This window comes from Dunckerocampus dactyliophorus, chromosome 13 (genome assembly GCF_027744805.1).
Source record: "Dunckerocampus dactyliophorus isolate RoL2022-P2 chromosome 13, RoL_Ddac_1.1, whole genome shotgun sequence".
NCBI classification, from domain to species: Eukaryota; Metazoa; Chordata; class Actinopteri; order Syngnathiformes; family Syngnathidae; genus Dunckerocampus; species Dunckerocampus dactyliophorus.
The window spans coordinates 10,918,753-10,946,670 of NC_072831.1; the positions used below are offsets into that span (position 1 = coordinate 10,918,753).

The following is a 27,918-nucleotide window of genomic DNA, read 5'->3' on the forward strand; positions in this document are numbered from 1 at the left end:
ACTGCTGATTGAGGACCACTAGAATTGTCCCTGCGATGTTGATCAAGCCTTTTTTGGAGCATTTGCTTAGTTTCCCCAATGTAGTGCTCTTTGCATTCCTCATCTTTACAGTGGATGGAATAGACCACATTGCTCTGTTTTTGGTTTACTTCTTCACAGAAGTACAGATGACGTCTCAAGAAGCCTTTCCCTATATGGATAAATAACCAAAGGTATTTACACAATGCAACATTTATTCTAGTATTGGCATTGTTAATACATTTGATAAACTATAGCCTAAATCATCATCATCATCACTGACTTGCCATGAATTCAATGAATCACCCAGAGAAACAAATTAGCTTAAAGCTACATTATTTGGGAGTCCCACACATTTTAAGTCTTGTCCACTATCCTTTTTATATACAACAACCAGTGTTATAAATCAACAACATTTTTATGACACAATCCTGTCTCTGTTTTGGGGGAACTTGAAAAATGACAAATCTGGTCTTTTGGACCGTCTATTAGAGCAATTAATGATTGAGCAGTGTGCCGAGGACATGTTTGCAATGCAACGTTTCTGGATTCTGCTCACCATCATGGCGGCCAAACCCGCGCAGGGCATACTACGGAAGTGGAAGCGAAGTTGTCAGGCCTGTTCTTGTCTACTGTTCTCTGACAAAACATTTGCGCTAAGAGGAAGCAAGTCCCTCCCCTTATGATTTTATGTTTATGTAATACTACAACTGTTGATTACAATGAAAGATTAGTTGTTGTACGCAGCTGACGTTCTTCAGAATCCCTGTGACACTCAAAGACCACCGTAGTGTTTGAAGAAACTTAAAGGGACAGCAACCGGCGGATTCAATTGTCGTCATGGCTGATACCTCTCCGAACACCTTGACATCCCTTGCCCGTGCATTGTCCCATCACAAACTGGACCTGGTTGAATCCAATGAAGTATTTCTTCCTCGCAATGCTCAGGTGCATCCGTGCCGAAGGAGACAATTGTCGAGCTGCGGGTCGTTCGATTCCACCGAGCAGGCCACCTCACCGAGCGCCGCCGAAGCGCGCGTCTTGGTCATCAACACTGGAGGGACCATCGGAATGACGCTTCTTGACAACGGTAGCTTTGGTCCACCTTATTACTACTACCCTTGCATGCAGTGTCTCTCTCCTTGCTGGTGTCGAACCAAGGTCAACCTGCTAGCACACTTGGTAGCTTCTGTTAGCTTTTCTTGACATGTCCTGCTGAGCAAGAGGGTGCATGACCACATAAAAGTTCATCCCTAAATATAGCCTGCACAGCTGAACTCATACATTTATATATATATATGTTTTTCTCCTTTTTAAAAAATATAAACTTGTTTCTATTTAAACAAAAACATCTAAATTCACATGTAAAATCTGACTAGTGATCATCGTTTCCACTCACAGGTGATGGCTTATTTACTGTATATGGAGCTCAGTGTCCATCCATCTATCCTTCTCCTATGCCGCTTATCCTCATTCGGGTCGCTGGGGTATGCTGGAGCCTATCCCACCTGACTTCGGGCGAGAGGCAGGGTACACCCTGGACTGGTCGCCAGCCAATTGCAGAGCACATATAGACAAACAACCATTCACATTCATACCTATGGACAATTTAGAGTAGCCATTTAACCTAACATGCATGTTTTTAGAATGTGGGAGGAAATAGAAGTACCCACAGAAAACCACACACGCACGGGGAGAACGTGCAAACTGGATCTCAGTGTCACACCCTGAGACTATTTCTAATAGTTTAGTTCTGTGTTTATGTCTTTGTTCTGGTTTTCATGCTCTTATTTTCTAATATTTCCTCTTCTGTTCCGTTCTGTTTGCTGCTGCCTTCGTTTTCCGTTTACGCGCACCTGGCGCTAATTTGTGTGGCTTCTGTTTATTTCAGTCGGTAGCTTTCTTTCTCTGTTTGAGCATTTCCTGTTTCGGCATGTTTCTGTCTCTGCTTCGTGCCTTTGGTTTATGTTTTTGCTACAAGCTTTGTCTAGATCGTTTTTTTGGCTCTGCAAACTTTAAACTTTTTACTGCCGAGTCGTCTCCTGCTCTGTCTCGAGTGACTTTCCTGGCTGCCTTGAGTTCATGTCCCGGTTCAGTCCAGCCGCCATCAGTTCCTCTCCTGGATGCATGCCAGCCCAAGATGCTCACCTGCTCTTCTGTGGCAATGGTGCATGACTTGTGGCCGCCCAGCTTCAATTTCCTCTTGGTCAGTCACCTAGGGGTGTCCCGACGACGCGGCTGTCTCCCGGAGGGCTTTCACCGGCTCTATTGGGTATGCCATCCCAGCGGTCTCCTGGAGGTATCCCGGCATCTCTGATGAGCATGCCGTCCCGGCCGTCCCCCGGTGAAGTCCTGCCGGCTCCGTTGGGCATGCCATCCTGTCCGTTAGGCAGGCCGTCCCGGCAGGATCCCTCTGGGGACGGTCATTGCTCCACCCACCCCGTGTAACTTTGGACTTGGGAAAGTCTTGGATTCGTCTCTTGGGGGGGATTGGGGGGTGGGGGGTGGGAGGGGTACTGTCACACCCTGCATTATTTCTTGCGTGACAGAAATTTTCCTGTTGTGTTTCCGTTCTGTTTGCTGCTGCCTCCGCTTTTTGTTTACGCGCACCTGGTGCTAATTTGTGTGGCTTCTATTCAGTTCATCTGGTAGCTGTCTTCGTCTGTTGGAATATTGTGTGAAAGTGGCATGTTTCTGTCTCTGCCTCGTGCCTTTTTAGTGTATGTTTTTGCCACGAGCTTCATCTAGATTAAGGTTGGGTATGGACCTTAGCATGTATCACAATATTTTTGGGACGTATCACTATATGACGACATAATAACATTCGGCGGAGTCTTGTATAAAATGCTGCAAACCTTCACCCATATAATTAAATACAATTGTCTCAAATTGCAAAGCACATTTATTGATTTGTTGGTAACAAACTGTGCAATACAGCAAGTGCATTTAGTGCCAAACTAGGTCGGTGCAAAGTATTCAGAATTCAAGCATACTGCAAATGAAACTGCAAATTGAAAAACAGTAATACAGCTATATATTGTCCTGTTCGACTGAGCATAAAGGCATCATGTCATTGGCTAAATAATATGACACTGCATCAGTCAGTTCATGCCATTGTTTACTTTTCTTGTCCTAAGGAAGGCCATGAGCAAAAGCGTTTAGTATTTTTGACTGGCTAAGTGCTCGCTAGCTGACTCTGTCCCACGCTTCATGACAGCTCCATGTGTTTGCGCTTGAGATGGTAGATCAAATTGGCAGTGTTCCTACCTGCTTTGCAAACATCGCATATTATGGTCTCTTGCGTTCTCTATCGAAACCAAACCAGTTCCATATTACAGCGATACACCCATCTTTGCTTCTCCTCCACCTTCAGCCATGCTCAAACACAGTACGTTGCGGCACGCAGTCACAGGACATACACGTCATCAACTATCATTTCTACCGGTATATAAAAATGATCGCCCAACCCTAGTCTAGATCCTTTTTTCGGCTCTGCAAAAATTAATTCAAAGACTTTTTACCTGCACTGGGTTCTCGTCTCTGCATCCTGGGTTCATCGCCAACACCACACCATGCCCCATCGTGACACTCAGTTATTTTACAGTATTACGTCAGAAATATTACCTCATAATTACACCATAATACAAATTATTTTTTTTGTAAACAAAAGACAAAATTAAAACGGTTGACAGGACACTGGGCTACCCATTTCCACTCCCACTTTATGCTTTATTACTAACTCATTTGTAGCCCACCTGGTTCAGCCATCTCCACGTCGGACTCGAACCCAAAATCCTCTGAATTAAAGTCGAGAGTTGAGCTAAAAGTCGGGACAGTCAACACAACGCTTAGCAAGGCTGTTAAGGTTTAGTGAGGTTGAGTAACATACACTTGCACAGGCACACTTGCTGGAATCCGTTCCACATCTATACCCAACCTTTTCATTCAGTTATTTATTATTTTTTCTATTTGTTTATTGATTCTACTTATTTAATTTCTTCACTTCACTTCACTGAGTAATCTATACACTGCAACATATTATCTATTCCTTTATCTTCCTATCAAAAAACGGACACCTAACCACAGGACGTGAGCACATTTTCAATGATAAAATGTAAAACGTGAATTTTTGCAAGTGTCAACATGATAAACACATGGTTATCAGTAATAGACATGGGGGGGTATACGGTGAAAGTGGCTCCACAAACCCAGGCTTTGTGCTCATGATGCAACCTAGGTTCTCAATAAATGGTGTCGTATCTACAGTACGAATTAGTTAAACAATGAAACAGTGGCACTTTACTAGCCTGGACATAATCTGGTCCCGACCAGGTTATGAGTTTAGCCTAAATTACGATGGTGGTAGAGCTGCTTTAAAAGAGAGCTACCTTTGCTGAACACGCAAGACTGGCTTTCCACTCAACACAGCTCGCTAACCCACTAAACTCGCTTTGCAGAATACCCCCATGGAGAAGGGGTAGTAAAGAAGTGCTTCTTCCTACTCTTTTTCGGCTATGATGAATTGTGCAAGCGTAAAAATTATGCTCCTTAAATGTAACTTGTTTAAGAATGTACAAAACAACCATTAAAGGGATAGTTTGGGTTGTTTGACATGAAGTTGTATGACATCCCCATCAGCAGTGTAGTCCATTAACAGCGACTTAATCCCCACTTGGTCTCCTAAGTCCAGTTCTGGTCAGATTTCTGTGATGAACGTAGTTCCACTTAGTTGCTGGGGACAATTAAGTAAAGAATTTGGCTTTTAGCTTTTGGGAAGTTAAATTTTTTTGAGAAGGCATTTCTGTAATGCAAATTTCTTAATCTTTTGAACGCATATTGTTTTCAGAAGCCAAACCAGATGCCAGATGTCATACAACTTCATGTCAAAAAATCCAAACTATCCCTTTAACACAGGAAGTGGCTCATTGTCATGGAGCCCAGTTTATTTATTCATTATTATAGTATCATTTATTTTAAGGTTTATTTACTCATTATAATAGTATTATTTATTTTAAGTATTACTGACAGTGTTATGTAGTATATATTATATCGTAATTACACAATAATAGAAATGAATTATATATATATTTTTTTTAAGAAAAAGACCAAATGAGCACTGTTGACTGTGTGGAACCCATCCACAATTTTTCCACACACACAGAAAGTGATGGTTTATAATTGTTGTTTATTTGTTTCACAGTTACTTGAAGTATTGCTGACAATATTGAGGAGTAAATATTAGGCCATAATATCAATGACTGAAATGTTTTTCTTCAACGACAAAACAAACACTGTTGACTCTGGCTTGGCCCTGCAGCACAGCTTCAGGTTTCCTATGTTGACAGTAGATTAGGCAACATTTGGAGCATGCTGTGCTCACGCCAGAATAACACATCAAGGTCCAATTGCAAGGTCACACATCCGTTTCCTGTTTACACCTGCATAGAGAAACATTGCTCTTGACAACAGCCCAGTGTTATAAATTATTATAATATATACATCATAATATGATGTATATATTTTTTAATACATAATTTTAAAGTATTATATGATATATTATAGCATAGCATATTGTTTAGATCCAACAAAATTGTAAGAAGGCCTCTCCGTACAGTATAAATAACAGGTTTGCAAATTATTGGATATTTGAAACATGTATAGGAAAGAAAAGCTGTCGAATTAACAGTCACATGTTCTCTCATTTCAACTATACTGTTTGTCTGTTATTGATGTGCATGCCAGTCTTCTTATCGTCCACAAGGGTGCAGTATAACACGGATAAATAGGATAATAGTTTCAGTCAATGCCCAGGGGCCTAACGTGCAAAACTAGGATTCAGAAATGCAGGATAAATGACTAAGCTGATCTTAACCGACCCAAAGCAAGAGCGTATAGGCTTATTTGGTTGCACAAAGCCCAAGCCAGGATGAGAAGATGCTGATTAATCAAGCCAGGTGAAACCAATCCGGGATCAGTGCATGTACGTGCCTTCCTTAAATAGACCCTGACTATCGATCAGAGTCACCGATTCCCCATGGCAAAGAGAGCAGTGTACTTTTCCCAGATGGATGCGGAAATCCTCACAGAGGCTTACGAGGAGGCAAAAGAGCAAATAAAAAGGAAAGGCCGCACCACCACAGTCATAAAACAAAGAGAGAAAACATAGCAAAGTATTGCAGACAATCTAAAATACTTTGTGCATAAGTAGTACACAAACACACACTCAATGCTCCGCTGAAACCATTACAATTACAAACACAATCATAATTACAATCCAAATAGTCAATGTTATGTTTGTTGCTTGTTTAACAAATCAAGAATGGTGGTGTACACTAATACAGTATCTATGAACTCTTTGCTTTATTAGCACATCAGCATGACCCGTTCGTAGCTTCAACAGCATGTGAACATCCGGTTTCCCCTCGAGCGCTACGGCTTCTGGGTACACATCCGCAACCAACACAATGAACATCTCCGAATACGCGGTCCCACTGTGATTATGAATCCGTTGAAACTGTCGGTTAAATTGACTGCAGATGTGAGCGAAATTGTGTAACTATAACTCCATCAGACTGTATAACTCCTTTTATCTTGCAGATGTGTATTGGTATTTATATGGGATGTGTATTTTATATACAGTATAGTGTGTGTAAATGATCTAATAAATGATTGCAACATCATCTAAAACCCTTTATGTGCAATGATTGAAATGAATGATGGCAAATGTTGAAATAATAACAGTGGGTGTAGTTGCATGTGATAACAATGTGTAATGGGCAGTGGGTTCATTATTGGTTTCCATCTATGGTGACTACTGACTGAGATAAGGGTTGAGATGAAATAGATCCTGGACTTTAGCCTGGTCTGGAGAAGGCTAACTCCACAGAATAAATCTGCATGGTAACTTATGTCAACCGGATCACAGATAAATTGAGCCAGGATAACCAAGATATCCTGGCTTAACCCCTGATCCTAGTTTTGTGCAATAGGCCCTAGGGCTGTCCTTGTGCCATCCATAACATTTTGGCTTTTTCACCCACAGTTCTTGCACCAAAAGCCAATGCTTTTGTGAAGAGTTTGCGTAAGCTGCCCATCCTCCACGATGAGCTGTATGCCCAGCAGACCTGCCTGTATGACTACTATGGATCCGAGCACACCTTAGTCCTGCCGTAAGTGGACCCACAGTTCATTTTCATTCATAGAATCCCTAATGACAGAAGTCAGCACTGCACATTAAATGATGTTTCTATTGCAAACCCTCACGCAAACAACAAATATTTTTATTAAAATGTACTACATACAGGTTGCTCACTGTGTGCAGTACACTTATTGGTTTGACCTAGATAAAGATGATATGATAGCATGAATAATTTATATCCAGGTCATCAACGTCACTTTTTATTGGAACTTATTTGGCAGTGGTATTTTATATGATTTACTCATTAAGTTTGGAGCTTGAATTTTATGGTACTATTTCTTCATTCTTCTTCCTCATGGAACTCGATGAATCCACCTGCAGCAATAATGATTATTTATTTATTTATTTATTTATTTTTATTCATTTAATACCCATTTATCTTGTTCAGGGTCACGGGTGAAGTGAAACCTGTCCCGGCCTACTTTTTCAATTAATGGAAAACAAAAAATGCGTTTTTATTATTATTATTACATTTTATTTTATTATAGTATATGTATTTTATCTGAATTAATTGTAATTATTCAATAATTGTGTGTTATTGTGTATGTTGTTAAAGATAATCTCCATGACACTTTTTTTCCCTCCCATTCTCCCAGCATTTTTGCACAGGTTTTCTACCTGGAGATGTCAACGGACCATCAATAACAAATGTGTTTGTGTTGACATTGTCCCTGGCCGCCATAGAAATGCATTCACTGGGGTTAATTAATGATGTTATTGCCCTTACAGGATGCCAACTGTTCATTCTGACCAACTGTTCCACAGGTGCTGTATACCTGATAGCCGTTGTGTTTGCCTGCACAACTCTAGAGAGTGTTTGATGGCTCCGCTGTTTTCCAAACAACTTTTCGTATTTCACATTTCCCATGATTGCTTACAGCAAATGACTATGAAATCCTAAACTTGCTCACCAATTTGGCAACATTTTAACACTAAGATCTTAATTATTTCTTCTAGTGGATGCCTCCTCTCACCCTCACACCTGTCGACTAACATCAACTAATATCAAACTACGGTAACATTTTACATGAATTTACAAGCACGCTTTCGTTGCATTTCTCAGAGTTGTGCCTCTAGCAGTCAAGAATGAATTACTTATAATATGTGCTCATCTTTGGATCCATGCAGCGTTTGTATTAACCGAGGTTGGCTCATATGCAAGCCTAAGGGGAGTGTTGTTATACTTTAGCGCATGTCCCTGGGAACACACAAGGAATTAGTGTATTGATTTTTGGAAATTCTTTGTGCATGTGATTTTTTTTAAGGGGGGTGCAACATGGTTACCTGCACACAATTTTAATGGGGAAGTCCCATTTTGTACAAAAAACAGCATATGTGCGACGTATATTGTTGTCCCAGTAATCATTCTTGATTATTGAGTTGCTGTGGAGCAGCACCCGAGGGTGGAAGTAAAGGAAGCATGTCATGCATGGCATTCTTCTTATCAGTGACATGTGTTCGAAAGCTTGTGATTTTGAGGCTAATTATAAAAAACCCCTAGTTGGGTGGACTGGGACTTACTTGCCTCTTCATCCCTCTGCTGTTCCATTCAGATACTGTCTCTAGGCACTATAATGGGCTGCCCCATGCTAATCTGCAGGGGTGGCCCTCCCTCTTTCTTAAAAAAAAAGGGAGATTAAAAGGAAAATGAGCCTGTCATGCTGTCTTTAAAGCCACTGTCGCAGGTGGGGCCCACCCACTGGCAGAGTTAAACTCCAGTTTAAAAGGCGGCATTAATATGTATACTGTACATGCAACCCTCCCCACAACATGGGCTTTTTCTCCAACATGAATGACTCCCCAAATAACCCTCAAGACGTAGCCAACCAATCATGCACCTTATGTCGTGCTAAACTCTTACACGGCGTTAGGTTCGCTCTGTGGAAAAGAAAAATGGCTAATTTGATGTCGGCCCCGAATGATGTAACCCCTGGTTGTTGTTGTTTGTTTTTGGTTTTCTTACACACTTTAATTCCGGTTTTGGTACCCCGCTGCTGGGGCTCGACTAAATAGTTTGTCTCGCTTCATAAAATGTTTTATTAAAAAAAAAAAAAAAAAGGAACCCGTACTTGATCCAGCTGTGTTGCATGACAAAGAACAATCATTTTCACAGTGGAAACAATCAACTTTTGTTTATCCATGTGTTTTACACGGTTTAGAGTGAACTAGTGCACTGTTGTGATGACTGAAACTAATGATGTGAGATGTTGAAGTTTGGTGTGTTGTCAGATGTGAGGACTAAAGCTGTGCATGCAACCCTAATAAATGAACCTTTCTCTTTCAGTGTGAGTAAAAACAAGAAGAGGATCGTCTACACTATTATAGAGTACAGCCCTTTGTTGGATTCCTCAAATATGACCACAGACGACTGGGGTAGAATTGGAAAAGACATTGAGGTACTCGATCTGTAGCAGGGGTAGGAAACCTATGGCTCACAGAAAATTTATCAAATGTATTATTATTTTTTTCCACTGATAGTTTAAAGTAAAACATTACAAAAATCACAGTGTTAAAAATAAAGTTCAAAATATAAAACATTCTCATGTATTAAAAAGAGTACATCCAAAGACTTGATAATAATCTAAAACCGTTGGTCTTTGGTCTAAATTCACGCATTTAGTTGTACTCAGTGATAAAAAAATCTGATATGTCTCTCATGGAAAATACATTTTAAAATATGTGGCTTTCATGGCTTTCTTTGCCAAAAAGGTTCCCGACCCTGATCTACAGTATATAATTGTTTGTAAGACTAAGCATCAATCCCAAACGCTGTTTTTTGAAATTTTAGATCTATATTTGTATAAATGATAGGCGCTAGCTTACCCGTGACCCTGAAGTGGTGTAGAAAATGGATGGATGGATAAATTTGTGTAAATTTTTATCTTTTATTTAAATGTAATATATTAATTTTGCCTTATTTTTTTATTAAAAATTTTTTGTCTGTATGATTTTTTTTGTTGTTGTTGCTTTATTTAATTACAGAAAAACTATGAAAGCTATGACGGCTTTGTGATCCTTCACGGCACAGACACCATGGCCTACACAGCCTCTGCACTGTCCTTCATGTGTGAACATTTGGGCAAGCCCATCATCCTCACCGGCTCACAGGTAAAAGCGCCCACAAAACCCCCCCACCTCTGACTCATTTCCAGCACAAATCTCAGTCTTTTCTTCTCGTTTGTCTTCAGGTTCCAATCTATGAGATGAGAAATGATGGCAGAGACAACCTGCTGGGGGCGCTGTTGATCGCTGGCCAATTTGTCATTCCTGAGGTGAGCAAATGGTTGTCATTGCCTCTAAGGAATGTTAGATAATGAGATCAGATAATGAATTACAATACAGATACATAGAAACATCCAAAAGTAAAGTAATGTGTGACTTTATTACTGCGTTGTAAACATGCGTTAGGTGTGAGCTGTGTTGGAATGAACAACATATCTCGTCTGTTTCTAATGACAGTGACTTGTGTTTCGCAATAGTCAACAACTTTATCAGGAACTGGATGAACACTGAAGTCGTTATCTTAAACTGCACCGTTCACGTGCAACACACAAATTCCACCCATTGCACACGACTGATAACGTCGAGGAAGTTTTGTTGTCCAGCCTAATTGACCGTTTGTAGAAGCTAATGTTGTAAAATCCAATCAAATATGTCACATCTCTCCTCAGGTGTGCTTGTATTTCTACAACAAGCTCTACAGAGGTAACCGTGTGACCAAGGTGGATGCTGGGAGTTTCAATGCATTCTCATCCCCTAATTTGGCCCCTCTTGCCACTGCAGAGGTGGATATTGCAAGTAAGAGAATGACATAATGGACTGGTCTCACGCGTGAACTAAACGTAATAGACAGCATAATTATGTGATTTATCTGCCCTGTCCTTCTTTCCATGCAGTTAACTGGGACACCGTGTGGAGGGCAAACACCACAGCTAAGTTTCAAGTCCGCACTGAGCTTAACCGTAATGTCGGCCTGCTGAGGCTCTTCCCAGGAATAACTGCAGCAACTGTGAGTGACCCTTTTGATGATTATGACTCTTTTTTTTTTTTTTTTTTTTTAGTGGCAGAACAACTCGAATGTAACTAGAGAAGCACTCAAGAGAGCGCAGACCTCCGCCAAGCGCCATAGTTCCCCCCGTATTGCGATTCACACCAAAATAATAATCCTACATTTTTTCGATTTTTTTCTTTGATATTTTGTAGAACCTGTTGGAAACTTGTCCTGTATTTTTTTTTTCCCAAGCGCTCTGATTATATTTTGTGGAGTTACATGCACAAAATATGGTCCTGTCTCGCAATGTTAAAGAATTGTTTAAAAAAGTCCTGTATTCAGACAGTGATCCAGATAGCCCCCAAAATTGAATCAGTCCATATCTCATTTCTGACAATTCCTGAAAATTTCATCCAAATCCATCCAGAACTTGAGTTATGTGTGTCAAGAGACGCCCAACTCACGATATGACACGATGAACAAGATTGGGTCCACGAGAATGAGACGAGACAAAATTTCATTTTAAGAAAAGTACAATGAAAAAATGTAACTGGACAAACAAACTTTTTCATTTAACCGCGTCACAAAACAATGCAGGTGGGTTTTGAAATGTTTATTGTCTCAACGATATTATTGTAAACAGTTGTTTAAACCAAATAAAGCAGATTTAGTTGAAGAGGAGTTAGGGTCACCATAATGCCATTATTAATGAAGCAAGACACCCTCTTAACGCTTTATCTTCCAGTGCATCGTTACCGATACGCCTGACTTTCATTCCTGCTACAAACTTCGAGTATTAGTAACTACAGAACCTTCATGATCACCAGTGCTTGTATAGCTGGCACTCAGCCAAACATAACCAGCGTAAATAGAATCGCTCAGTGAGTAAGGTTGCAGACAAGTCCTGAACAGCTGTGTGTTCAGGAAAACTCAGGAAAACAGGAAAACTCATGGTCCTCCCAATGGCCAGTCCACCCCTGCTCTAAATCCATATGATAGAAAGGTCCAATGTATAGGCGGCCCCGAAATGACATAAAGTTTTGCCCCCCAAATGAGATAAAGTTCTGCATGGTGTTGAGGGCCATTATGCAGAACTATATGTGACAAAATCATGTTATAGCCAGATATAGTCTAGAGGTTGCCCTCAAAAGTGTCAAAATCAGTGCTATAATTACTTCCAATCTAAAGGTTCAACCCAAAATGTGACTAAATCCATGATATAGTCAGCTCCAATCTTGCGTCAGCTCAAGCTGAGACTAGATTCTGCAAGGTGGCCCTGAAAATGTGCTGAATCCCTGCTTTCGACACTATGAATCTAAAGGCGCTCACCTCAAATGTGAGTAAATTCATGATATAGTCACCTCCAATTTAAAGTTGCAATCCAATTGTGAGTAAATCCATGATATAGTCACTGCCCCCCCGACCCAAATGTCTCTAAATCCGAACAATTGTCAGATCCAATCTAGAGGTGGCCCGAATGAGATCAAGTTTTGCATAATGGCCCTCAAAATGTGACAGAATCCACGCTATAGCGACACATATTCTGAAGGTGGCCCTCAAAAGTGACAAAATCAATGCTATAATCATCTCCAACCTAATGGCGCAACCCAAAATGTGACTAAATCCATGATATAGTCAGATCCAATTTAAAGGCACGGCCACCAAATGAGTTTCCTCTCAATTCTGCAAGTTGACCCTTGACGATAGAGACAGAGCAGTCATTTTGTTGGTGTTGTTAGGATTCTGGTTCTCAAGATGTTATTCAAAGGTGACAAAACTGTCCAGACGCATCTGTTTACTCTAACTGCAATAAAATATAGTTAACTTTAATTTAATGGCGCAATTAAGCTTCTTCTTATTTTCTTGGCCGTGTGAATCCCCATCAGAGCTCAGCTCACAGACAGATAGGATGGCGTTATGGGCCATGACCAATCACCCAGTAAAGAGCAGGGCTTGGCATTGATAGTGAAGCGTTTACTTGCAGCTCCCGCTCAGGAGGGTGACTTTACTGTCTCAATCTGCTCCTGCCGCCCAGTTCACCCATCAAGGCTTTCTTACAGCCTTTAAGTGATTTTATGAGGCGTCGTTTTGATGAGGCCCCAGGCTCTCATGCGCGTCTCCATGTCGGCAGTATGAAAGCTTCATAGCTAATCTGTGTCGAGCATTTCTTGTCAAAGTGCTTATGGCATCAAAAAGTAACCACTTTTACTGAGCCCCTCTTCTAATATTTTCTGCTAACCGCCCAGTACTTGCCAAGTGACTTTACGTTGGCTAACACCTTCAAATTAATTGCTCTCCTTCCGGACATTTCCGTCATCTGCCCTTCTAGTCATATGCCGTGGCTAACGATGTGGCACAGGGCCTCCCGGCGCCTGCCAGCCAGTGACAGGAATACTTGCGGAGTCTCCACCAGATGGGCTTTTAAGAGCATGGATGGTTTAGGGCATTGGAGACCTGCAAAAAACTAACTTGCATTTTGCAGACCCGCCATGCATTTTGAGTGTTTTGTTCAATTCCGTGTTCAGGTGAGGGCCTTCCTGCAACCGCCCATGGAGGGTGTGGTTCTGGAGACTTATGGCAGTGGAAACGCCCCAGACAACCGACCTGACCTGTTGGAGGAGTTGAAGAAGGCCACCGACTCTGGCGTCATCATCATTAACTGCACACAATGTTTGAGAGGGACGGTGTCCACGTCCTACGCCACAGGCAAGGTGGGCCATGTCCCCTTTTGACCAAATGCATGGCTTCCTTATATACTTTGTACATTAAATAAAACTACAATACACCTCAGGTCTTGATCGATGCAGGGCTGATAGCTGGTGGTGACATGACTCCAGAGGCCGCCCTGTCAAAGCTGTCCTATGTGTTGGCCAAGACAGAGATAGGTTTAGATGCCAAGAAAAAGGTGAGGTGATGTCACACATACACCAGAAGGTAAAAAAAACCCAACAACTGTGCTACAAATGTGTGTTTGCATATAGATGATGGGCCAGAACCTGCGAGGTGAGATGAGTGCTGACTTGGCCGGAGCCAAGTTGTGTTTGAGTGACAGTAAATTCATCCAGGTCATCGCCAAGTCTCTAAGCATTAGCTGTAAAGAGGTGAGGGTCGCATGGGGACGCACTAACATGTAAGGTTCAATGTCTACATTTGAAAGGAGGCACATGTGTAATACAATAGAACACAATATTGAACACAATGTGCTCTATGTTGCTAGTTGACTTCCATATACTTTAACAGCATATTATTTTATTGAAGTGTAATACGTTAACATTCTTAACTGTCATTCAAGTGTAAAAAGATGTTAACCATGCTAAAATAAGATAAAGTAAAACTACTCCCTCTGCAAAGACAACAAAAAGAGAATAAAGTGTTTGCAGAGTGATACTGTCACCTAGTAGCGTTTTTTAGGTACTGCTGGAATTAATGTGTTGTGTGTCTTGGCTGTTCAGTATTTGCATCCATCCATTTTGTATGCCGCCTATTCTCACTGGGGTTGCAGGTACACCGGAGCCTATCCCGGCTACACTCACATTCATACCTATGGACAATTTAGAGCCGCCAATTAACCTAAGATGCATGTTTTTGGAATGTGGGAGGAAACCGGAGTACCTGGAGAAAACCCACACACGGTTAAAACATGCAAACTCCACACAGAGATGCCCAAAGGAATCCTGATCTCCCCGATCTCCTGACTGTGTGGGCAACATGCTAACCACTAGGCCATTGTGCGGCTGTTGTTTAGTATTTTTGTGTGAAAATCATTATTTCTTGAAATGGATTTGAATTGTCAAACCCATTCATATGTACAGTATAAATTTGGCCCGGTACAATACAGAAAAGTCATAGTTCAGTTTTCGATTTGATAACTTGATAAAAAAGCACCTTGTAAAAAATAATAATGAAATAAAAAAAAATAAATAAAAAATCACAATTAAATTCAACATGGCAATAAAGATATTACATTTAATTATCAATAGTTCTGTTCATAGATTAAATATTTCAATCAAACTACATAGCGTTCATTATTTCCATCGTCATGTACACATCCAGCTTACTATGAAACTATTAGTGACAATTATAAAATAATAAATTAAAATAATTATTGAAATGACAATACAGCCAAAGTCAGGGCAACACATAAAAAAACTTATGCCATAACAAGATTTTTTTTCAATTCATCCTTAAATAGTGGCAACAATAAAGTGTAGAAAAACACATTTTTAAAATGGAGTTCAGGTTGCGCTCGGTGCAGTTGCCTTTTATTTTCAAGGTTTTGCATGTAACTAGCCACTGCAAATGCAATGAGGACGTTTATTCTATGTATATGCATCTTACCGCTGAGTTATTTTATCCGGAATTTGGATATTAGAGATGAAAAATACAGTTTTGCATGCTGCTTGAGACGCCGTTCGCCACCAGCCACAACAGCAGATGCTGACTGCTACCGCCGGTGGCGATTTAAGTCTTTTTCTCGAAGGAGCAACAGCAAATCAAGAGTAGACTTTGATGTCAGCTTACTGTCACGTGTGTTTGTGACTTGTCTTTCAGTATTGTTTGATTCATAGTGGTATCGAATCGACACAGCTGTATCAAACGGAGATAGATAGTATTGTTTCGCCTCTAGTAGATATGCAAGTTTCATTTCTGGTTCTGTAGTTACCACACTTTTTCCATCAATGATACTCTTCTGTGGTGGCATCACAAAAAAGCCAACATTTGTGGAGGGAATCCTTTGTATCAAGGGTCTTCAATAGGCGCCCCACTGGCCACATCCGGCCAAATAATGTAAACCGGTCAGTCTAACTAGACAAGTGCTTGTTCATGCAGTACGTCCTCCGCTCCCCAGTGAGGCGTACGTGTCGCAATGAAGCAGCACTTGTAGAAGACTTCTCATTTAACGAATGGCAGCGAGTGTAGCTGTGATAGTACGTTAAATAAGCCTCACTCCCCAACGCCTTACCGCTGGTCAGTGGATTGAAAGCCTGGGCTTTTAGTCTGCTGGCTAGCGCACGCGACTATCAATCAGTGGTGATGTGTGGTCACGAGATTGAGCCCTGGTGCGTGCAGGCCTGGACCGCCACTGTTAGACTCATGTTGAAACAAATGACTGAAAATTCAGTGGGAAAGCTGATATGTTTACTTAATAATGAAGTAAATGCTGTTTCTAAGGATAATAACCTGCAAAGGCACCATTTAAATTGGTAATCAAGGACTCCTGGTTTAGATGGTCACTGAGCTGAAATCCCATGAGATTTGCTGTCTACATTTTTCCAAAAAAACTGTCTTTTGGGCATTTGAATTTGTAGGTTACACTGCACATTGGATCATTGTTGTCCATCCGTCCTTAACGGCACAGCCACTTCAAGCCACTTATTAGCATTCTGAAACGCTTTTTAAAATAATAGTTAAAACAAAAAAGTAAGCATGCACCGACGGACGGCAATTTCCTTTTTGATCGTGGATTGGCCGATCTTTACATATGAAACTGATCTTATCTACTTCCGCAAAGGTCTGAAAGTCAGCCACTGTCCCCTTTTGCTCTGCCAGACTGACAGCAAGTAGTCGGGCTAAAGCTAAAGTGAAAAAGAGCCAGGCGGTGGCCTGCTGTTAGCGCTTATAAGCAGTGGAAAGAGCAAAGCTATTACAAGGGAGATGATGAGTTCATGGCATTGGACAACCGGCTATTTTCGGTCTCTGTGCACTTTGTTTTTGGAGGTTGTGCAAGTTTTGTTTGTTTTTAAAATGTAAAAATAAAAGACTAAAGGAACTGATATTATTTAGTAGTTTGGACAGCAATTTTCTCAACTTTTCTTTCATATATGAGAGAACTACTTGGCTTTGGCCGATTGGTGATCGGCCAGAAAATTGTATTCAGTGCACCCCTACAAGAAAGTGTGCTCTCGACTTTAATGTATGGAGAAGCGGCAGCGGAGATTACGACTTGCATGACGACTTCATGCATTTATCTTCTTAACTGTCATACAAACAGAAAAAGAAGTGGAAAAAGTGTAGAATTAAAAATGTAAAAAAAAACAATAAATTACGCACTCACCCTTTTCACTCTTAAGAAACCAAATCTGATGGATGAACTCAGGTCAAAATTGACTTCTAGTAAAACTATGTGTGCGAGATAACGAAGAGAACAGGGTGTACTTAATAATATATTATTAATTATATATTAATTAATTATATATTAATAATAACATTCACTGGTATTGTCAAAAATCCGCCACCATAGACAAGTTGCGTGATTTTGCTAGAAATTTGCCCTGAAAACCCTTTATTTTGAGGTTTGTAGACTATAATGAGTGGGAAAAAAATGGATTTACTTACTGCTACCTTGGCATGCTTTTCCACGGTTGAACTTCTTCTGGGTTTTTGACCTTTTGTTTTCATCCATCCGTGTCAGCGCTTGTGATTACCCCGGTCTGGCTCGAAGAAAGATAGTCCGGACAGCTGACGGTGGGAGCATCCTCCGGTAACACAGAATCAGTCCCAAACTTTCCTTTACCTGAGGCACATTATCAAAACAACTGTCCTTGAAGTGAGCTTATTGGAAACATTTAGTGTTACTCTGCTACCTATTGTTCCCATCTGAGAGGAGCTTAAACAAGAGGCTTGCGGCTTGTAACGACTCCATTGTTCATTTGGAAGTCATGAATTAAAACACATATGTTTGCGTTCCCCCACAAAAATTCCCACAAAGTCCACTGAGCACATTAACTGTGATAACATACTGCTGATTTACAGTCCTATTACGAGGTGTTTAATAACGGTCTTGTGTGTCTTCACCTTGAACACTGGGACATACTGTGGTACCGCTGGAATGTTTCAAAGGTTGTAGAATTTGGGCAATGACTATGCCTTCAAAGCTGCACAAAAATCTGAAGGTCAAACCAACAAATGTGACTTTTTTTTGGCTTATTCTAAAATGTACGGTATATTCATGTGTATTCTAAAAGATGGACTCCTAACGTTAGCAATTAGCATTAGCCGCTAACTAGCTAGCTGACAACAGACTAGCTTTTTGCTTGGCCATATTACCAAACGTTAAGTGTTTTATTGATTGATTGACATTTATCACTATATTAACACTAATATTTGACAGTAGTTAACTTAGTTTTATTATTATGTGAAGGTAAAGTGGAAAGTATTAATTTTTATTTTATATTTAGTTTTCAGCAAACAGAAACCCTACAGTATACAGGTGGCCCTTGGGTTTTGAGCAAGTTCCGTTCCTTGACTGTGATGTAAGTATAAATTGTAACTTATAACTAAATTAACTCCTAAGTCACATACACGGGTGGAGTGGGCTGGATTAGGGTACCTCCTGCCTATTCCACGGCGCCTGTCCGCCGGGGTCGGGGATGTGGCTGTGGACCTGTCCCACTTGGCCGTCACGGCGCGGTGGCTCGCCCTGGTTGGCCTGGCTTGTGGGGTGTTTTTGTCTGGTTCGCCTGCCCTTCCCCGGGGTGGCCAGTTGGGGCCTGTTGATGCCGGAGCTTCCGCCGGGAAGCGGCTTGCGGTGCTTCCCTTGGACTGACCTGGGCCGTGGGCACCTCTGCGTGCTTGGGGCGGATTCGACAGTCTCCGGGGGGCGGTGCCCGTGCTACGGGTGGCCTGCATGCCACCGTGGTGGCTTGGAGTTGCTGCGCTGGGCTGTCTGGTGGGGTGGGGCTTAGTCCTGCTCGTGGGGACCGTGGGCCTGGGTGACTGGCGGGGGGTGGGCAGCGTGTGCCCGGGGGCCGGGCCTGCATGGGGGTGGTGCTCTGCCGGGCACTTGGGCGTTTGTCGCCGCTTGTCTTTGTGCTCTGCTGGGCCGCTGTCTGTGTGTTTGCCTCCCCCGGTCTGTCTGCGGGCTTGCCTTGGGTCGTGCTCCGGTGCGCGGGTTGTGGGCCGTCGGTTCTGGGGGCGGGTGGGTGGTCTGGCTTCCGGTGGCTGGTGGGGTCCGGCGGCTGGTCCGCTGCTGGTCTCGCCTTCTCGGCTCTGGTGCTCGGCCACCCGGCAGGCCACCCTGCGGCTTGGACCCCCATGGGCTGGTCTTTGTGCTGCCTGTCCCTGTGGGCCCGGTTGCTTTCTGGCGGTGGGGGCTCGGCCTGGCTATGTGGGGCGAAGCTTGCTGGGTGGAGGGAGGTGACAGTGACAATTACACGCTCACACACTCGCGCACCTTTTATATACATGAAGACTTGCACACATACAGAGATACCTGTACATATGCACACTCACAGTACACACGTACTTCCCCACATTAACTCACTGAGTTAACCAGGGTGTTACTATGTTGTTGGTTTTATTACAGTGCAGGTGATGTCGGCAATATGATTATAGTTTTATTAATCTAATAGTTAATAATTTCATTACTACTATTATGTGTGAGTGTTTCAATGCAGTATTGTCATTGTGGTTGTTGATATTATTTTGTCCTTTCCGTCAGTGTCTTTGTAGCCGTCACACACATTTGCTGATGCAGTCCTGTTTGTTTCTGTTGTTCTGTTATTGTTCCCACAATTGTTGTTGCTGCTGTTGTCCTTGTCTCTCTCTTTTTTGTCTTATCCCCTCTTATCCCCGGAACCCCTTCTGTTTTCTTTTCTCTTCTTCTCTATCCCCTCCTGCTCCGGTCCGGGCCGCTCCAAATGTCCATAACAACAATACATCAAAGTCAAATAAATTCTGTATAACAGGGGGAAGTGTACATCACACTTTCCCTGGCAGAGTAAATCTGTTGAGCATGTGAGGGCATTTAGTTCAACAATAATATCCGCCCTAATGGCTGGACAAGACAAGAGGAAAAGAAAAAATAATACACAAAAAAATAAATAATTAACTCCTAAGTCACTCACACTGTGCACAGAACACACGAAGGACATATAAATACGTAGGTAATACATAAGTAATAAAATATTAAGTGCAATAATAAAATGAAACAGTAATAAAAAAGAGGACAACGCTTTACTTTTGTCCCTGTGGTTGTCTTGCAGGCCTTTCTACCATCTTGAAATATTGTCGCAGGCTAGTCTGGAAGACTAACTTCCTCTTCTGCTCCCAGATCTTCTTGTAACAGTGCATGGAATCCATGACCTCATTAGCATTAAAGTAGCTGTGTCCTTAACGATGGTCAAGACAGTGGAGCAGTTGGGACAGTGTTTCTCCTCTCTCTGAGCTTTTTATGATGTTCATTTTCACTTACATGCTGATTGCTTTCCTTTTCTTTGGTGCACTGCCTCTTGGGAGACATCATGAAGTCCAACAAATTCAATAATAAATATTGTTACCGTACTCTTCCTCTGTGTGGCTGGGCTGGACGAGTAACACACTGCGTTCTTGTGCTGCGCATTCTTCTGCCTGCGTGCGCTGTAAGAAGTTCTCGAGCAAGTCTCTTGTTTATGGAGCAAAATTAGGTTTTTAATTTATGAGAATGCGATCGTAACCACAAAACATCATAACATGGAACGTTGTTAACCGAGGACTGCCTTACTAGGATAAAGATGAACTGTTAATAACTTGGTAGCTCAGTGTCTGGTGGGATACACTGTGGTTGTCTACCACCATCTATCTGTAGTTACTTTGAATGCATGTCCACACAAAAATGAGTCTAATACATGAATTATGTACAGTATATTTTTGGAATTGCTATGAAGGCTAAATCAATGTTAATATCAAAGTGCGTGCCGTCCACAGGAACTGGAGGCCGTCCGTGATGCTCTGACACCCCCGTTGGCGTGTGCCGCCACAAAGATTGGCGACATCGAGGCCTTAGAAGCCCTAAAAGAAATGGCAAGTCTCCCCACAACGTACATTTTGGATTGTTGTACCTGTACAGTTAATTGATTGAGCAATAAAGTCAAAGCACCGTGTGACACCCCCGATGTCCTTTTTACTCTTTTGGTCTCAGGGCAGTAACTTGTGTCTGGGCGACTATGATGGACGGACCCCACTGCACATCGCCGCCTGCGAGGGCCACCTTAAAGTGGTGCAGTACCTGCTGACTGTCGGGGCCACGGTGTACGCGAAAGATCGTTATGGAGACACACCCCTGTGCAACGCTGTACGCTTCAGGTGAGACGACTCCTGTTGTCATGGGAGAAGCTAATGCCAGGCGTGACTATAGGAGTGGTAAATGAAAACCTGATCAAATTTAGGCTAATTGCCTAACTGTTTATTTTTACACCTTTGTCATTCCTTGACATTGCCCCAAATATTTATCAAGTGTGTTTTATACACCCTTCTTGAATTTATATTTAGCCTCAGGGAGAAGTCTCATGTGTCGGAGCTGTACCAACTAACTTGTGTCCTAATTTAACGGTTGGCAAGACAAGCAGGGACATGTTTCCATGCAGCGTTGCTTCACTTCCTTTTGCTGAATGACTTCCTATGCTGCTCTTGATTGGAGCTTGCTTAATGACACTACATCGCCGATCTTTCAAGCTGTTGGACGGTGTGTTTCTATACTCACTACAGACGGTGGGGGGAAGTGGGTGTGGTCTCTGAACCAGTCCTACCAGCCTGATGCTTTACAGTTCATAGATACTGGCTTTTATAACACTCAACAGGAAGTCCATTTTAATGTTTTCTTAAGCTGCACACCTTGACATTTTTAACCATCATAGACCTTTGTTAATCGGTGAGGAACTTGTTTGTGTGGTTTATATAGTATATACTGTGCACACTTGAGGGTGAGTCCTGTGTGGGCGGTAAGGGTGGATGCGGGGGCCAAGGTGTTACTTGTAACTGTCTCTCCATAAAAGACTATTACAACCTTAAAGAATCAAACTAATGATAATAATGATGTCGTCTAACATAGGCACAAGGAGGTCGTCAAGCTCCTGAGAAAGACGGGGGCCCACTTCTCCCGGGATAAATTGGAGGAAGCTGGAACAGAACTGTGCAGGTCTCACACACATATGGACTGCCACGCTAACCCATCCTACATAGCTGACGCAAGTCCAACAAGTTTCCCCGCTCTCTACGCATTACCGGAGGAATGCTCCCTGACAGCATAGCGTCGGGACTCCTCTGTATCCATCCACCAGAGATGGTTACACTTTACGCTTTCACAAACACGCACGCTACGATGAGCATGACTGAAAGCCACAACCTTGCATAGCATGGTGGAGTACAGTGGATCCCTGCACATTCACAATTTGTGGGTTTTTGGTGCAAGAATATATTTTTTCTCCTCAAATAGAGAAAACATTCTCATCTACCCTAAGTTGGGAATAATTTATAAATGCGTAATAAAACAGGTCAAATGTACAGCATACATGTACCACTGTTCAAAAGCCCACCATTTTTACACCTTTATGCCTTTATGCTTTACTGATTTTTTTTTTTTTCAAGTGTTGAGATTTTGCACTTTGTTCAGAAGTCCTTGAACGTACCATAGTTGTGTGCTCTGTGAGACGCAAGCGTTTGTTTGGCTACAGAAGCACTAACTTCGACAGTCGATCAGGCCTCAAAACTTACAGCGAGGTGAACAGAAGTTAATATATTATCGTACGTTGTTGCTGGAATTACGACAGGCAAGCAGTGTGGATTATGTAGACGTGGTTTTGAGAAATACCCGCCCCTAGTGCTCGCCTGCTGACCAGGCTGAAGGCTACACCGCGTCTCCTATTCCATCTGTTCATCCATCACCTTACATGATCATTCCTTTGTAGTGAGTACCCATACATTTAATACTTTGAATGCGTTTAATAAACGTGTGAGGCATGTTTAGGTCTTAAACCTGGATTGTGTCGTGAGGGAACAGTGGCAATTGAAGAGAGAAGGGAAGGGTTCTGGAGTGGAATCTAATCTAATTACAGTAGTCACTCTTATTGCAAATGTTTGTCTGAAATTATAGGAGAACGTCAACATCAAGCTAGCAGAAGGGTTTGTGGGGAGGGGCACCTGACAAAAATAGACATTTTTATGGACGTATCAATTACTCGTCTACTGTATTTGCTTTCCAACTATGTTTTACCTCATTTAATGAAAAGCTAGTTCTGGAAACAATGACCATTGCTACTGTCATGATATGTGTTGTCTTGTTTATATAATGTGGTAAGCCTGGCAAGCAGTGGCGACCTGGAAGGCCTGGAAATATGGAGTCTAGCTGGAGCTGATCTGAATAAACCAGGCTATGATGGGCAGACAGCAGTTGAAGTGGTGGGTGTTTTTTATAGATTATTTATATAGATATTATATTTTATAATACCGCATTGACACAAATATAAAACTGTGTTTTTCCCCCCCAAGAAGAGTCTCAAAAAGACGTTTATTTTTGGTGTGTAGATATTTCTATACGAGAAAATCCCTCTTAAGTTCTGTCTTTCTGCTCCTGTCTGTCCCCTCTGTGTGTTTATATTTAAGAGTATATTTGTGAATCTTTTTGTGAAATCTGAGCTGGTAGCAATAGCAGGAATATAAAAATAAGCAACATATTTCAATCCAGCAGACAGCATTTTTGTTTGGAACTTTTAAGTTACGTCCTGTAATAAGTAATAAAAACTGACCAATCATGTCCTTACTTTATGCCATACTTTTTTTTTTTTTTTTAACTGTACAACCTTTGATCCAAGTGTGAACTAAGCTAAACTTTTTCTACCTGTGGTCCACACCACGATACCGAACCAACCTTAAAGGTGGGAAAGTTAGCAAACAACAGAGGAGGAGTTCTGATGCTAACTTTAAGATAATGACCATCAATGAAGCAGTCCTCAAATAATTGTTAAGCAGCTAAGAAATACAGTTTATCCTTTTTTATCTGTTATTTATTTGTTATTTTACTGATATGAAAACATGATTTCAAATGTGTTTTGTTCAACATTAAAACTGTTTTTTGAAAAAGGGGGGGGTCATCGTACTGTATATTCATGGACGTCTTATATTCAGGTCAATACGAAGCTTAAAAAAACACACTCAGTCTTCATATTATCTTTATGCAGGCTAAGGCTGTTGGTAAATCGGACGTGGTGGCCTTTTTACTGCACCTCCAGAGCAGAAAAGCTAAGGTAAACACTTGCTTTGTGTTGTTTTTAACCACTTGCACACAGCTTAACATGCTTTACACTGTCTCTAATCTTGTAATTGTCTGCTTAATTTCAGACTGCATTTGCAGAATTGAATGAATATGATGAGTATGATGATGATGATGAGGAAGAGGAGGTAAAGGAGATGTCTTAGTGTGTGATTCCCAGTGTAAACACTGCTCATTCTTTTGGCATAACAGCCCCTTTAGCACGACTTTGGCTTCGAGTGTGGTTTGTGAACTGTTTTCCATCTGTCCGTCCATGTTTTCCCCCCCGTATTTTGTGCCCAGGTCTTCACATTAGCCGTCTGTAGGAGGAAAACCAAAAAAAGCGTAGAGGAATCAAGAGCATGCCTTTTATTTCTTTACATACATAATAGAATGAACTAGTTAGTAAAAATATGTATGTATTTAGATATTTTTTTTATTTTGGCTGGTATGTCAGAATGACAGTACAGTACAGTACAAGATTTTTTTTTCTGGCTTGTGAATGCCAAAATAGATCAATTTCAGATGACTAAGTACTGGACTGTACAGTCATGGCTCAGTTGGGACTCAAATTTTGTCGCTTAAACATTATTTTGGAGATTTTTTATTACAGGTGCAATGAAAATACTTGAAAATGTCAAGAATGTACATCTTAATTCCTTAAGAATTTTGATGATTATTGCATATGCCTCATAAAAAACCCAAATCCAGTATCTCATTAAATTTGAAAAGCTGTCAAAAAGGTAAATAACTGCACGATATTCTAATATATTGAGATGCACCTGTAGATTAAGTTGTGTCCAAAAGTGTTGGCAGAGTCTTGTAAAAAAAAAAAAATGCTGATAGCAGAAAGAAATATTTTCTTTAGACAGAAATATTCTTTAAAAATGCTTGAGCGGCAAAGTTTTTGATGAACATTTCGGACAAGACTATTAAAACAACTTAATAAGCATTGTCTACATTTTGAAGACATTTATTGGAACACGAAGCAGCAAATTTATGGTCTGCCCAAGTTGGACAAGGTAGCTGAGATCAAAGTACATATCTGTCACTGTTGTTGTTGCGACTTTACGGGCCAACTCAGAATAACAACCCGATGGTTTTATTTTTTGTTTTTGTCCTTAAGATTAGGGGATGTCCCGATCAGCATTTCTGGCCTGGAATCTCAATGCGATACTTTGACAATGTTACTATACATTATGGAACTGAAAATGTTTTTAGCACGTACTGTAACTAAAGTAAAGACAATTAAACATTTTTATAAACATTATCATTAAATTATATCAGCACATTTAGAATTTGCTAGTATGTTTGCAGTGGTAGTATTAAAGCAACTTGCTTCTTCTGTTCATGTCAGATTCCTACTCCTGTTAAGTCATACCTGTGCCAAAATGGGCAAGGTTGCTGAGGTCAGAGGTCAACTCGATAAATCCATAAATGCTTTGTTCCCCAGTCAAATACAGTTGAGCTCAAAATGAGTCAACCCTCATTGCAAATTCTACGCATTTAATATTTGAAACTTGCAGTAAACATCTCATGTTTTTGATTTGCCATTTTGAAAATGAGTGTAATTTACAATCACGTGTTCTCCATCGTCTGTGACGTTTGCCTGCATCGTTTTTACAATGTGAAGTGTGCGTTTCTGAACTTGTGTGCTCGTGTGTGAAGACCTCACCTCTTCCTGCTCCTTATTCATCTCATTTTGCCTTCTGTCTCTTTTTGTGGCAGAACGGCGGCATAATTGAGTTTGCAGCTTCTCCAGCAAGAATGTGAGTCGTTGCCACTTGGTCTTTTCAACTCCTTGCGTCCACTTCCTCCAGAGCCGTCCTCATCTCGCCGTCCGCACAAATGCAGCCAGAAATGGCGATACCGTCTGCAATGTAACAGTTTTATAAAGCACAACACTAGTTTGTGGGCACAGCGTAGGCCTCAGCGTTAGCACAAGTTGGATAGAAATATTGGATTGATTGTGTGACCGTGAAAGTGTGAGGGTGCACATTGTTTTAATTGTAAAAAAAAAAAAAGCTTTTATTTTGTAAGGCAAGCAAAGAAAGTTGCTGCAAGTTAAAAGACGGGACAGTAACTGTCCGGTTACTGGGACTATAACGATTTATTCAACTTCAGGGTGTTTTATTTTTATACTTATTTTTATAACAAGATGACACGAAATGAGATTTTCTTGGTGTGGACTTCCGTCTACCTTGGTCAAACATCTGCAAGAGTGTCATGTCCTGCTGCAAGAACACGTGTAACAGAAGTGTGAAGGGACTTTGCAGACTCATCCAGCCTGTTTGTCAGCCCACTGTTGAGCTGGAAGAGTGGCATAGCTCGCTCAATGGAACTGGCAGTTTGAGTTCAAACCTGCTGTAGTTTCTGTCATATTTTCTATGTATTTTATGTGTTCCTTTCTTTTGAGAAATCATAACGGCCTGTCTTTTTTGCTTTGTTGTGCTAACTTGCATCTCTTTAGTATTTGTACTCACTGATAAATGAAAGTTCCTTGTTTGTGGGTAAAACAGATTGTCCCTGCTGTTTTGCAAAGAATGTAGAAGTGCAGTGATACTGTCTCTGTGTTTCAAAAAAAAATGTCCTGTGACTGAATGTACCCAAAAATTAAACCCCAAAGTTTTTCATAGTTCAAGCACATTTTTATATGCAATTTTATTTGTTGATGGGTATCTTATCTGCCGTAAGTGTTAAGAGATACTAACAAATATTTTATATTTTACTTAGTTTGCTACATAAACACAAAAAAACTGTCAATAAAATTGGTCATACTTCCCAATACAGCCATATCCAACGTTCTTAGTGTAGAGTTGGTTAGAATTCTGAAGCTTATGCTAGACATTACCAGGATCCTTTAGAATGGTGCAGCTGATGCTGTTTGCCATAAAACTCTCAATATGAAGAATTAATAAAAAAAAGTTTTCATTTTTGTTACTCTAATATCAATATTTGTGGTCTTTGGCCAGGGATTACATCATTTTGGGATGAACTGTATATGAGTGATTGTCACATTTCACATATTTCAAATGTACGCACAACACTGCATCTAATAAACAGATTACAGGGATTTCATTTGTCTTAAAATCAACTTTGTCTTTTTCCTCCTAAAACTTGCAGAAACATTTTTGTGTGGATGAATGTCCTTTGTTCAAAGCATATGCTCATTCAATGTGAATAAAACATCAGGGTATTAAAGTAAACTGCTCAAAAAGGGAACACTTAGCATCAATTGCAATGTCAATCACACGTCTGTGAAATCAAACTGTCCACTGAGGAAGCAACGCAGATTGACAATCAATTTCACATGCTGTTGTGCAAATGGAACAGACAACAGGTGGGCAGCAAGACACACCTAAGAATAATAATAGATCATTTGATTTCCATTGATCATTTTTGTGTGATTTTGTTGTCAGCACATTGAATTACGTAAAGAACAAAGTATTTAATAAGAATATTTCATTCATTCAGATCTAGGATGTGTTATTTTAGTGTTCCTTTATTTTTTGGAGCAGTGTATTTTGGGATAGTTAGTTTTTAAATATGAAACTTTTTTTAATGGATAAATGATTTCTATAGGCCTTTAGTAGAAGAACCCAAGCTTGTTTCGCCTCACATCACAACACCCATCTGCCTCCTTATCCTTTGAGTTCAATACTTGAAATAAAATATTTTATTTAAGACAAACGTAACCCCAGATCTTTG

General features: G+C 41.0%; 1 protein-coding gene across 2 annotated transcripts; it reads left to right on the forward strand.

Moving 5' to 3' along the window:
- The first annotated feature begins 651 nt into the window (after positions 1-651).
- On the forward strand, positions 652-27,367 carry aspg (asparaginase homolog (S. cerevisiae)). Of its 2 annotated transcripts, XM_054796320.1 has the most exons (17): positions 652-1,108; positions 7,061-7,187; positions 9,501-9,612; positions 10,199-10,324; positions 10,405-10,488; positions 10,888-11,014; positions 11,113-11,225; positions 13,733-13,918; positions 13,999-14,112; positions 14,189-14,308; positions 20,892-20,987; positions 21,106-21,269; positions 22,015-22,101; positions 23,261-23,360; positions 24,140-24,205; positions 24,300-24,359; positions 25,939-27,367. In XM_054796320.1, exons 1-17 carry the CDS (start codon positions 859-861, stop codon positions 25,981-25,983), a joined length of 1,977 nt encoding a protein of 658 aa, XP_054652295.1. In that variant the 5' UTR covers positions 652-858; the 3' UTR covers positions 25,984-27,367. The 2 variants fall into 2 exon arrangements, with proteins under 2 accessions (XP_054652295.1, XP_054652296.1); XM_054796321.1 differs by lacking the exon at positions 24,300-24,359 and having other exon boundaries at positions 653-1,108; positions 25,939-27,366.
- The last annotated feature ends 551 nt before the right edge of the window (positions 27,368-27,918 follow it).

Bases quoted from the DNA above. Each gene is read 5' to 3' on its own strand.
- aspg (XM_054796320.1), top strand. From the start codon at position 859: ATGGCTGATACCTCTCCGAACACCTTGACATCCCTTGCCCGTGCATTG. The intron at 22,102-23,260 runs GTCTCACACACA...TAATGTGGTAAG, and splicing joins GCTGGAACAGAACTGTGCAG to CCTGGCAAGCAGTGGCGACC. The intron at 23,361-24,139 runs GTGGGTGTTTTT...ATCTTTATGCAG, and splicing joins GGCAGACAGCAGTTGAAGTG to GCTAAGGCTGTTGGTAAATC.